Raw genomic sequence first — 11,452 nt, forward strand, 5'->3', positions numbered from 1 at the left:
GACGGAGACCGTAGGAGGAGCCTGTCTAAAGAGGAATATTGGGAGTCTGGTTTTTGAAATATTAATTTTGTGACGCCTTATAGAAACCCCAGTGGGGATGTTAGGTAGGCAGTTGAATAGATGAGATTGAGTTTGGGGACTAGGTCTAGGATAAAGAGGTACATTTGAAGGTCAGAGGCATATAGATGGTATTGAAAGTAATAAGACAGGATAATATGACCACTATAGTGAGTCAAGATAGAAAAGAGGTTTGAGAACTAAGCTTTGGTACCCTCTAACCTTTAGATGAAAGGAGATGAGAAGAATCAGAAAGGAGACAGAGAGAGAACCATCAGGCCATTAGGTAGAACACCAACAGAGCATAAACTAAAGAAAGATTTAAGTCAAAACTTACAGTTTCTTGGGGCGGCTGGGTGGCTCAGTCAGTTAGGAGTCCCATTTCGGCTCAGGTCATGATCTCTTGGCGCGTGAGTTTGAGCCCCCACCGGGCTCATTTCTGTCAGCCTGTCAGCACGAAGATCCTCGGTCCCCCTCTCTCTGCCCCTCCCCTGCTTGCATTCTCCCCAAAATAAATAAATATATTAAAAAAATTTTTTTTTACTACTTGTGGTCACTTCATTACCTGTCAGGTCTCTTGTCCCTATTTTCCAATGACCCATTATTTCCTCTAAAATAAGAATAATAATTCTTCCTAATCGTCCATTATTTTTCTAAAATAATAATGATTCTTTGCCAAAAGTGTTCATTTTCTAGAATTCCCTCCCCTATTCTCTCAACAATTTTCCATCTCGGTTCAACAGAAAATCCTCCAAGAAGGCTTTGCGGATTCCCCTCCCCAACCACACCTTCTCTTGTTTGGGCCCCCTTAGCAGTCAGTACATACATCGTTTTGGGATTTATTTTTCTTTTCAATACTCATCCCAGGACATTCTTTTTCTTTTTCTTTTTTCTTTTCTTTTTTTTCTTTTTTTTTTTTTTTTGGTCTGTTTTGATCTACTCTACTAAACTATTACCTCCTCAAAATTAAGATGATGTTTAATTATTTCTTTTCTCTCTAGCACATGATAGGCACTCATGCATTATTAGTTGAATAAGAAGTAAGTAAATACATACACCCATATGTCTGTGCGTATGTAGGCAAGAAACAGTTACTTATAGAATGGGTTTATTAGCCAGAGTGAAAGAACGTAAAGAGAAAATAGGAGCAGAAACACACGTGAGAATTAAGTGAAAAGAAAACAGGTGAATGCCTATCAGTTTGGATACACCCAAGTCAACTCAAATGGACAATGGGTGCAGGGTAAAAACAATGATCCATCAATAATAAATCCGACGATCCCGTCCGTGAGAAATTAATTCCATGTTTGATGTATACATTACACTGAGGAGCAGTGAAGTCAATATTCATCCTCCTGATGATTGTCACTTCCTCTTTTTCGTGACAGATCAGCAAAAATCTGGTGCAAAGTTGGGACACCTGTGCTCTGAAAGGATTACGTCACCCAACGTGCGTTTCCTACCTTTAAAGTGAGGAATAAATCTTGTCTGAAAAATACTTTTCATTTTTAGCTCTTTTTTTTTCAGCTCTTTCCCAGAGGGCGGTCCTAGGAAAACAAAACCTAAAATCACGTTTGCATTTGCAGCCCTGGACTCTAGCGCATTGTAACACACCCCTCCTCCACCCACGCAGCCCACCCCTACAATTCCTAGGTCTCCAACACCTACCTGAGCAAGCTCAACCTTATTCAAATTGCTTTCCTGGGCAAAGAATGTAGTTAAGTTTGCCTTCTAGCTACCAGCCCCCTTCCCTTTGGTCTTTCTCTCCGGAGGCTCCGACCCTAGATACAATAAGACGCAGATGGGGGAGGGGTGACTTCAGCCAGGCTTTCATGCAAAGATCCCAGTCAGCAAAGAACAAAGCTTCTGGTACCTGCAGTTTAGAGAGCTGTGGGCAAAGTAAGGCGTCTGGCGGCCTTGACTGTACTCATTTACCAACTGTGCGAATTGAGAGGCAGGAAGTCAAGTTTTCCGTGTCTTTTTTTTTTTTTTTTAACCTTCATTTATTTTTGAGACAAAGAGAGAGCATGAACGGGGGAGGGTCAAAGAGAGAGAGACACAGAATCTGAAACAGGCTCCAGGCTCTGAGCTGTCAGCACAGAGCCCGACGCGGGGCTCGAACTCGTGGACCACAAGATCACGACCTGAGCTGAAGTCGGAGGCTCAACCGACTGAGCCACCCAGGCGCCCCTTCCGCGTCTTAATTTACTTTTCTCCCGGTTTTATTGAGATGTAATTGACTTATGACATTGTATTAGTTTAAGGCGCACAGCATAATGAACTGATGTACGATATGTTGCAAAATGATTACCACAATAAGTTTAGTACACATCCAACATTACATTCCCTTGATTAAAAGAAATCATATTCTATGGGGCCACCTGGGTGGCTTAATCGGTTAAGCATCGGACTTCGGCTCAGGTCATGATCTCACAGTTCGTGAGTTTGAGCCACATTGGACTCTGTGCTGACAGCTCAGAGCCTGGAGCCTGCTTCGGATTCTGTGTCTCCCTCTCTCTCTGCCCGTCCCCACTCATGCTGTGTCTCTCAAAGATAAATAAAAAAACATTTAAAAAAGTATAAAAAAATCATATTCTATTTGTAATGAGACAGAGACTGTCTGCCTGAGCACACTGTATTTCCACCCATCTTTTCCTTGATGTTCCTGTTTGTATTCTTTTCCCCTCCAGCAGGACGGTCTGAGAAGACAAAGAAAAGATTACATAGAATTTATCTCCATGCTTTGGTCCCAGCAGTACTCCTATGCTCACGAATTGGCATCCTCAAGTTATGAGCAAAACTCTCTTTGCGTGGAAGCAAAGCCAGCAGCTCTAGGTGGAGACCCAAGTAGCAGAGAATGTGACAGGTGTAATCAGCTTGCAGCTCAGAAAAATATGTAATTGGAATTTGCTAAGGGTTTACTTTTAGGGGTGGGAGATTGGAAAAGAGGAAGAAATGTTAGGCTTCGCCAATATTAATGTTTTTAATGTCTATTTTTATTTTTGAGAGAGAGAGAGACCGTGCAAGTGGGGGAAGGGCGCAGAGAGAGGGAGACACAGAATCCGAAGCAGGCTCCAGGCTCCAAACTGTCAGCACAGAGCCTGACGCCGGGCTTGAATTCATGAACCTTGAGATCTTGACCTGAGCCAGTTGGAAGCTTAGCCAACTGAGCCACCCAGGTGCCTCAGGTTTCTTTAATATTGAATTCGGGAGTGGGGAGGAGAATTGAAAGCTGCAGACTGTTATCTTTGTCTATAAATATGTACTGCTAAAACCGAACCCTAAAAACTGCTCCTTTGGAAAATTGACTGAAAACAAAGAAAAAAAAACTGAAACCGGGGATGGAGTAGGATTGCAGGACATGACAGAATTGCCGGGCCAGGGAAGGAAAAGCTAATGTAAAAAAGAGCCAGAGAAGGAAAAAGAGGCCGACTTCGGCTCAGGTCATGATCTCCCGGTTCAGGAGTTCGAGCCCCGCGTCGGGCTCTGTGCTGACAGCTCAGAGCCTGGAGCCTGCTTTGGATTCTGTGTCTCCCTCTGTCTCTGCCCCTTCCCTGCTCACGCTCTGTCTCTCTCTATATCGCAAAGATAAGTAAACATTAAAAAAAAAAAAAAAGAAGAAGAGACGGGAGGTCCAACACAGATTCTAAAAGAAACTTGTCGCAAATGTGTTGGCAAATCCATTCACAGGAATATCATTTGCTTGGAGGATGTTCTCTACCTTCCTCTTTTCAGTTGGGTTGGTTTACAGATCAATAAATTTCATTATTTTAGATCTAGGAACTTCCCAGATGAAATAAGGAAGGACTGCTCTCAATCTATCATGTTGTTCGCTGCATGAAAATAATAAACACAACAAAAAGGTAATTTCAAACTTGGAGCTCATGAGCATAGGCTAAAGACAGAATTCCTATTAATAGCCCCCATTTGTAGATCGCTGAGTGTCAAATATTATGAGGATTTAGCACTTTATTTCCTCTAATTTTTATAGCAACACAGACAAGGTACAGATGAGGAAACTGAGTCAAGATTCTATCCAGCCACGCATGTCTAAAAACTACTGAAAATTTTTCCATACTGGTGGCGAATGCATAATTACCTACGAGGCACCAAAGTCAGCTACAGATCAGCAGGCCACAGGTCCCCTCCTCTGGCTTTTGTTAAAGGAGACAACAGTCCTGGGGCAAAGACAAGCCTGTCTCTCGACAGCTAAAAAACAAGAGGAGGGAGTTGAAAACAAGTACTATTTTTAACATCCACTGACGCCTTAGCAACATACAGTGTGCGTCTTATTGTGACCTTTGGGGGACTCAGGAGGAAAATAGAGCTATGTGGTTGGAGCTTCTGCCATAACCAACTCGATGTTGAGGCCCTACGGGGCCTTAGATCAAGATATTAACTGCCCGAGTGGAAGATTCAATCGTCTGAGGTGCCTCAAGTGCATCTTTGATTTTAAAAGACGGAAACGTGGTGAACCCAGAAATATTTAATTGCCGGGTTTACTTTTGCTCCTAGGTCCTGTGGCCCCAGTTTACCCGTTCCCCACCCAGTCTGGACTACCCGGCAGCTACCTTTTGCATGACAATGGCCTTGGTGAGACTGGCAGACAGGATTAACTGAGAATTCTCGAGGGTGTGTGTGGGCGTGGGGCTGTCGGGAGGGGCGGGTCTAAGGATGGGCGAGCTTTCCTTATAAATCCAGAGCCTCCAGAATCTTCACCTTTTGCTAAATTGGGTTGGTTGGTGCTTGGCCCTTTTGGTGGTGACGCCACTGCATCCTGTCTTTCTGATACTCTTACATCTGGAGATCTTCAGATTTCTCTTTTAAGTTCTTCCACCTAGACACGTAAGCCTGCATCTCCCTCTTTTTTTTCTCTCTTCCCTCCACTCGGCAACATGAATCCAGCTCAGCCCCAATGCCCGCCTTGCCCCGAAGCGCCCGATTCTAGGGACTCTTCTCCAGTGCCTGAGATTGATGGGCCTGAAGACAATTACGCACCCTTGCAAATGTCATCTGCTGAGACCCCCCACACGGAGACCGGTAAGAGAAAATTAATCCTTGAAAGGCTGATTACCTTGAGGGAGAGTGAAATCTGAGGAGGGGAAGGGTCATTCGTTTTGCTCTTGAGCAATTACAGCCCATTCATGAAAGCAGGTGTCCTCTATTAAGCCTCTCGACACCTGTCCCAGTTGTAACTTGGTGGGTGCGTGCCCTTTCACCCAGGTCCCAGGTGTCAGGTAAGCGACAAGGGCCGCAGGACGCTGGCATTTCAATGGCTCACTGGATAATTGAGGCATTAGGTGCATAGGCCCTGTGGAAACACAAATGTGTTGTGAAAAATGAGTTGATATATACATCTTAACAGACTGGGTGCTGAGCACATAGTAACAGTAAATGTTACTATTAAGTCAGAAGTGCTAACATCACAGCTAGGGGTAGGGGATGCCATGAGCATCACCGTTTTGATTTGCCGGGTTTTCAAGGAGTTCCAGAAATGGCGTGGCTAATTATGAATCGCGCCTTGTTGAAAAGTTCTACCTTCGTACAACAGCGGCAGTGGCTCTCCTGCCTCTTTGGCTCCGTGGGTGTTAACTGGGGCAGCTCCGAATTTCTGAGAGCCTGCTATGCTCAGGTCCCCTATATCCTGAGGAAATGTCCACCCCATTTTATGGTAGAAGATCCCAGAAGGTTTAACCTGCTGACATTCAGGGGCGAGAGCCCAAATTTGAAACCCAGGTTGGCTTCCACATGGTAATCGCAGGGGTGGGGGATGATCAGTTTGCTGTGAAGTCCGCACCGCTTTTTTGTGAATCAATTCGGCAGTAATTGTTAAAAATGAAAACGTAAACGAATGTTTACCCGAGAAAAACCACTTTTAAGATTCATGGTAAAAATAATCGTTTAAACATTGTTTACATGATTACCCCTAAAACCAAGCTGTTGGAGAAGGACTAAGAAACTGCTTTATTGGATTGTTGGATTTTAATGTTCCCCGGTTTTCCTAAACTTCATGTCGATGCCCTTTTATAATTCCGAACATTGAAAATACAGCGCTGGATTGTGAGAAATGGCTCAGGAATGAGCAAGTGGGCGTGTCCTCAGCAAGCCAAGTGCAAGTTTATAGAGACCGGTTTTTTTAGGAGATGCCCCCACTGAAGTCCTTGGTCTCGCCCACTTACAAGAAGCACAAGATTGTGAATTTTTGCCTCGTAAAGGCTGTCTCTTTATTCCATGACTAGGGTAGACATTAAAGAGTTTAAACGGCTACTGAATCTAGGCAATATAATATTTTTTTAGTTTTTTTTGGAGGGGAGGAATCACGCACGTGAGCGGGGCGGGGGGGGGGCAGACAGAGATGGAGACAAATGGTCCAAAGCGGACTCTGCTGACCGCAGAGAGCCCAATGCGGGCCTGTCGAACCCACCAACCCGGAGATCAGGACCGGAGCTGAAGTCAGACACTTAACCGACTCGAGCCACCCAGGCGCCCCTAAACTGTGGATTTTAAAGGGTCCCCAGAAACTGACCCTACAGTATTAAATATGATGTAGGGGATGATTAACTTTACAAAACGAAGTTAGGAAGGGACATGATAGGGGCGGTGGGGGGAGGGGACTCCAGTGATCATTCCCACTTTTCTGAACAGTCACAGCATGGACTCTTGAGCATCGATTTGCAGTAGAAAGCTTTTGTCAACGAGGTTTGAGGAGCACCTGGCTGGCTCGGTCAGTGGAGCATGTGACTCTTGATCTCAAGGTTGTGAGTTCGAGCCCCATGTTGGCCATAGGGATTACTTAAAAATAAAATCTTGGGCCACCTGGGTGGCTGAGTTGGTTAAGTGTCCCATTTCGGCTCAGTTCCTGAATTGCACCCCCCCCCCCCCCCCCCCCGCGTGTTGGGCTCCCGCAGAGCCCACTTGGGATCCTTGTCCTCTTTTTCTGCCCCCCCCCCCCCCCCGCTCTTTCTCTCCCAAATGCACATGCTCTGCTCTGTCAAAAATAAACAAACATTAAAAAGTAAAGTCTTTAAAAAAAAAAAAGTTGAGTCCCACTCTGCTTCCCAACTAGTAAGCCATTGGCCATGTCCCTTGGTTGTAAGATGGCATCGACTAGTAAGTTATTGGATTGGCATCCTATAAAGATCGGCGAAGTGTTCGGGGGTCACTCATTTCTTGAGTTGAAATGACCACCATTATCACCTCTAAGTTTTTACCTACTACCTGAGGTTGAGGGCTCTCAAAAAATGCTTCGACAACCACAGGTTTGCGAATGTAATTTGCTATTTGAAAGATTTTAGAGAAAAGTGTTGTTTTATTCCCAACAGTCTCTCCTCTTCCTTCCTGCATGGATCTACTTGTTCAGGACAGCCCCGATTCTTCCACCAGCCCCAGAGTAAAAGTGCTGCCCACTTCTGCAGAGGAGATCACCGCGAAGAAGGACGATCCAGCTCAGGGCAAGAAACAGAAGATCAGAACCGTCTTCTCTCAGACCCAGCTATATGTACTCAATGATAGATTTCAGAGACAGAAATACCTCAGTCTCCAGCAGATGCAAGAACTTTCCAACATTCTGAACCTTAGCTATAAGCAGGTAGAGTTTGCCTACTTGTTCTTGCACTGCGAAATAAAAAACCCAATTTGCAGATGAGCATTTCCTAACATCTGTGTGTGCATCTGTAGGCTTAGGTACCGCCTACAGATAATTTTCATATGCGAGTAGGATCTTTGCAATGTTTCGTGACCATTTATTTTTTTATTTTTTTTTAACATTTATTTTTGAGACAGAGAGAGACAGAGCATGAACGGGGGAGGGTCAGAGAGAGAGGGAGACACAGAATCCGAAGCAGGCTCCAGGCTCTGAGCTGTCAGCACAGAGCCCGACGCGGGGCTCGAACTCACGAATCGTGAGATCATGACCTGAGCCGAAGTCGGCCGCTCAACCGACTAAGCCACCCAGGTGCCCCCCGTGACCATTTTTTTAACGTTGTAATGTGTTAATATGCCATGGTTTATTTAACCACTTTTCCCTGTCGCACAAGCCAAAGTCATGAAAATGTTGGCCGATTTTTCCTTAATCAAAGGAGATGCATGTATTCCCATCTTCCAGGTTAGGAGAGTCCCTAACCAACACTGCTCCTCATTAAAATAAAACTGGAATCTCTTGTTTGTGTGCATTTCACTACTAGCGAGGTTAATCATTTTCCATATTCTTGCATATTTTGCAGTCCGATATTGTGTGGTTTTCTGTCACTGGTGCCATACTTAGTCTAAGTATATAAATACTTCTGGTCCTCCTTAATGTCATTTTCTACCTTATACTTTACAAATCACCTGGAAATTTAAGCTTCTTGGATGCTTAAATAGATTTGATATTTTCCAAATAGTTGTCCTTGTGGTATATTTCATATTTCTTGAGTTGAAATGGCCACCATTATCACGTTAAATGGAAGTGTGCTTATGGGGGAGCCTTCTTTATTGCAGACAAAGTACCTTTAGCTGACTACTGGCGTGGGTAAACTATGAAAAGGGAGATAGGTAGACATTTAATGTGAACGTTCTAGAATAGATAGGCAGTGGTTTTTCTCAAACTGGTTCGGTTTATTAAAAAGCAGCCAACTGACTTGAGGGGCTGTGACATTCATTCATAGAGAATGGTGTCAAGATTTCAGAAAGGACTCTAGAAGTTTCAGTTTTCTGAGCTTTAAATAGTTGTAGTTGCGGGCGGGGCGGGGGGGGGGGAGGGGAATTGTTAACAATATTCTTTGATCCCTACTACATCCACATTACTGGTGTTTTATGTTTTCCTGTTTTCCTGTCACCTTTTTCTTTGTAGGTTAAGACCTGGTTCCAGAACCAGAGAATGAAATGTAAGAGGTGGCAAAAAAACAACTGGCCAAAGAATAACAACACTGTGACTCAGGTAACAGGAAACATATTTTCCTCCTCTTTTTTTTTTTCAAGTAGGCTCCATGCCCAGCGTGGGGCTTGAACTCATGACCCTGAGATCAAGAGTAGCATGCTCTACTGACTGAGCCAGCCAGGCATGCCTCTGCTTTCTTTTCCATGGCTTTTTCGTTTTGGTCCTTGCTAACTCGTTAGAACCCCGGCTGCAGACCATCCTGATTTTCTTTCTAGCCTTTCAGTTGATCTACCATTCTCTTTCAGAACAGCTCTGCAAATCCAGAATACCCAGGCTTCTATTCCTATCACCAGGGATACCTGATGAACACTTCCGGAAACCTTCCAATTTGGGGCAACCAGACCTGGAACAGCCAGTCGTGGAGCAACCAGACCTGGAACAGCCAGTCGTGGAGCAACCAGACCTGGAACAGCCAGTCGTGGAGCAACCAGACCTGGAACAGTCAGACCTGGTGCCCCCAAGCCTGGAATGGCCAGGCCTGGAACAGCCAGCTGCACGACTGTGGAGAGGAATCCCCGCAGCCCCAGATACAGTTACAGCAAAATTCTGTCAGCGATTTGCAGTCCATCTTAGAAACGACTGGGGAAAGCCACAGTGTGATACAGCAAACGGCTAAGTATTTTAGTGCCCAGCAAATAATGGATTTATTCCCAAACTACCCTGAACATACAGCCTGAAGTCGCGTGACCATGAGCGTATTAATCCGTCTCCATTTGGGCGATGGCTGTATTACTTCTAGGATTTGTCTGTTAGGGTCCTGTATCTCTGCCTTGATATTCTGCTTTTCATTATGTTTATTCTGTCCATCAAGGGGGAACGGCAGCAGTCTCGTCAAAGAGGATTCCGTAGCTTTGGCTGCTTTGAGCAACATGCGGCAATCTGTTTCTGGCTCTAGATAACTAGATACAATACTAATTTGTATATCTTTAGGCTCCAGAATTTAACCACAAGAATAGGAAGTAAAAATACAAAGATGTGATAGAGGATTATTTGTATTTTCTGAGATAGTGAGGCTTAACAACCTCAATTGTTAACGGTGGAGGGTTAAGTTATAATGTGCGTCGTTGATTTCCTCTGCCCCCTGTGCTGGTTTAACTACAACTCCCGACGTGCTCGTTATTCCAGTATTTGTAGAAAGCTGTTTTTATATTTTAATGTGTCGTGATGATAGGACCAGTCTGGCTGGTGGTTTATGATAGATTTAAGTACAAATAAATACCCACTTTATCTTTTAGTTGTCTCTACCCTGATTTCACCAGTAGCTCAGTGACTAAAAAACTTGGCTAAACACGGGTCTTTCTTAGAGTCTTTTGCTGTGGGAAGGACCAAGGAAATGAAATCTCTTTAAGATTCTGCTAAGAGGCTGCTCTTAGAAAGGGACAAAAGTAAAGTAAAGGGACAAAAGAGTAAGGAAAAGGTAGCTAAGTATACAAAGCTAGGTGACTGGTTAATTAAATCTCAACGAACTTTTTTCCTCCTTGTGTGTGTAATAGTATTGAAACAATAAAATTTGTGGTTATTGGGAGTTAAAGAAGAGTGCCCCATCTGGAAGATCAGAAGCAGAAAAGTGATAAACAGAGCTCTTGGGTTTGTAAAGAGGCTAAAATAAAGGGCAGCCAGGGAATAGGTAATAATGGAAGGAAGAGAAGACTGGAGAAGGAGGGGAAAAGGTCAACCAATTGGAATCTCACCCTGTAACTCCCACCAGGGATGTGTCCACTCTTCTCTACAATTGTACTGTGCCAGAAGGCACTGTGTGGAAATAAGCTTCTTTTAAGACATTTTAATGCCAGCTTTTATTTAAAAAGGGACTTGTTAAGTTTATAGACCAACTACAAAGCACAATACCAATGTTTTAGAACGTCCAACTCTTGGTTTTGGCTCAGGTCCAGACCTCTCCGGTTTCTGAGTTCGGGCCCCGCGTTGGGCTTCCTGCTGGCGGTGCGGAGCCTGCTTGGGATGCTCCTCTCTTTCTGCCCCTCCCCTTTCTCTCTCTCTTAAGATAATCTTTTAAAAAATAAAGTATAGGAGCGCCCAGGTGGCTCAGTCGTTGAGCGTCCGACTTCAGCTCAGGTCATGATCTCGCAGCTCGTGAGTTCGAGCCCCGCGTCGGGCTCTGTGCTGACAGCTCAGAGCCTGGAGCCTGCTTCGGATTCTGTGTCTCCCTCTCTGTCCCAACCCACTCGCATTCTGTCTCTGTCTCAAAAATAAACATTAAAACATTTTTTTAAATAAAATAAAAAATAAAGTATAGGGGCACCTGGGTGGTACAGTTGATTAGGTCTCCGACTCTTGATTTCAGCTCAGGTCATGATTTCATGGTTCATGAGTTCGAGCCTCGAACTGTGCTCTGCTTGGGATTCTGTCTCCTTTCTGCCCCTCCCCTGCTGGTGCGTGCGCTCTCTCGCTCTCTCTCAAAATAAAAACTTAAATCTACAAATATATTAGTGTTAACATAAACTGGATCAGAAACATGTT

General features: G+C 44.4%; 1 protein-coding gene across 1 annotated transcript; it reads left to right on the forward strand.

Annotated features, from left to right (window-relative positions):
* Window positions 1-4,797: 4,797 nt before the first annotated feature.
* Window positions 4,798-9,805, forward strand: NANOG (Nanog homeobox). Its single transcript, XM_086711849.1, has 4 exons — window positions 4,798-5,097; window positions 7,380-7,645; window positions 8,888-8,974; window positions 9,220-9,805. Exons 1-4 carry the CDS (start codon window positions 4,953-4,955, stop codon window positions 9,649-9,651), a joined length of 930 nt encoding a protein of 309 aa, XP_086567975.1. The 5' UTR covers window positions 4,798-4,952; the 3' UTR covers window positions 9,652-9,805.
* Window positions 9,806-11,452: the final 1,647 nt, after the last annotated feature.

The sequence above is a fragment of the Puma concolor genome, chromosome B4 (genome assembly GCF_028749965.1).
Source record: "Puma concolor isolate L17-30 chromosome B4, mPumCon1.1.hap2, whole genome shotgun sequence".
Classification (NCBI taxonomy): Eukaryota; Metazoa; Chordata; class Mammalia; order Carnivora; family Felidae; genus Puma; species Puma concolor.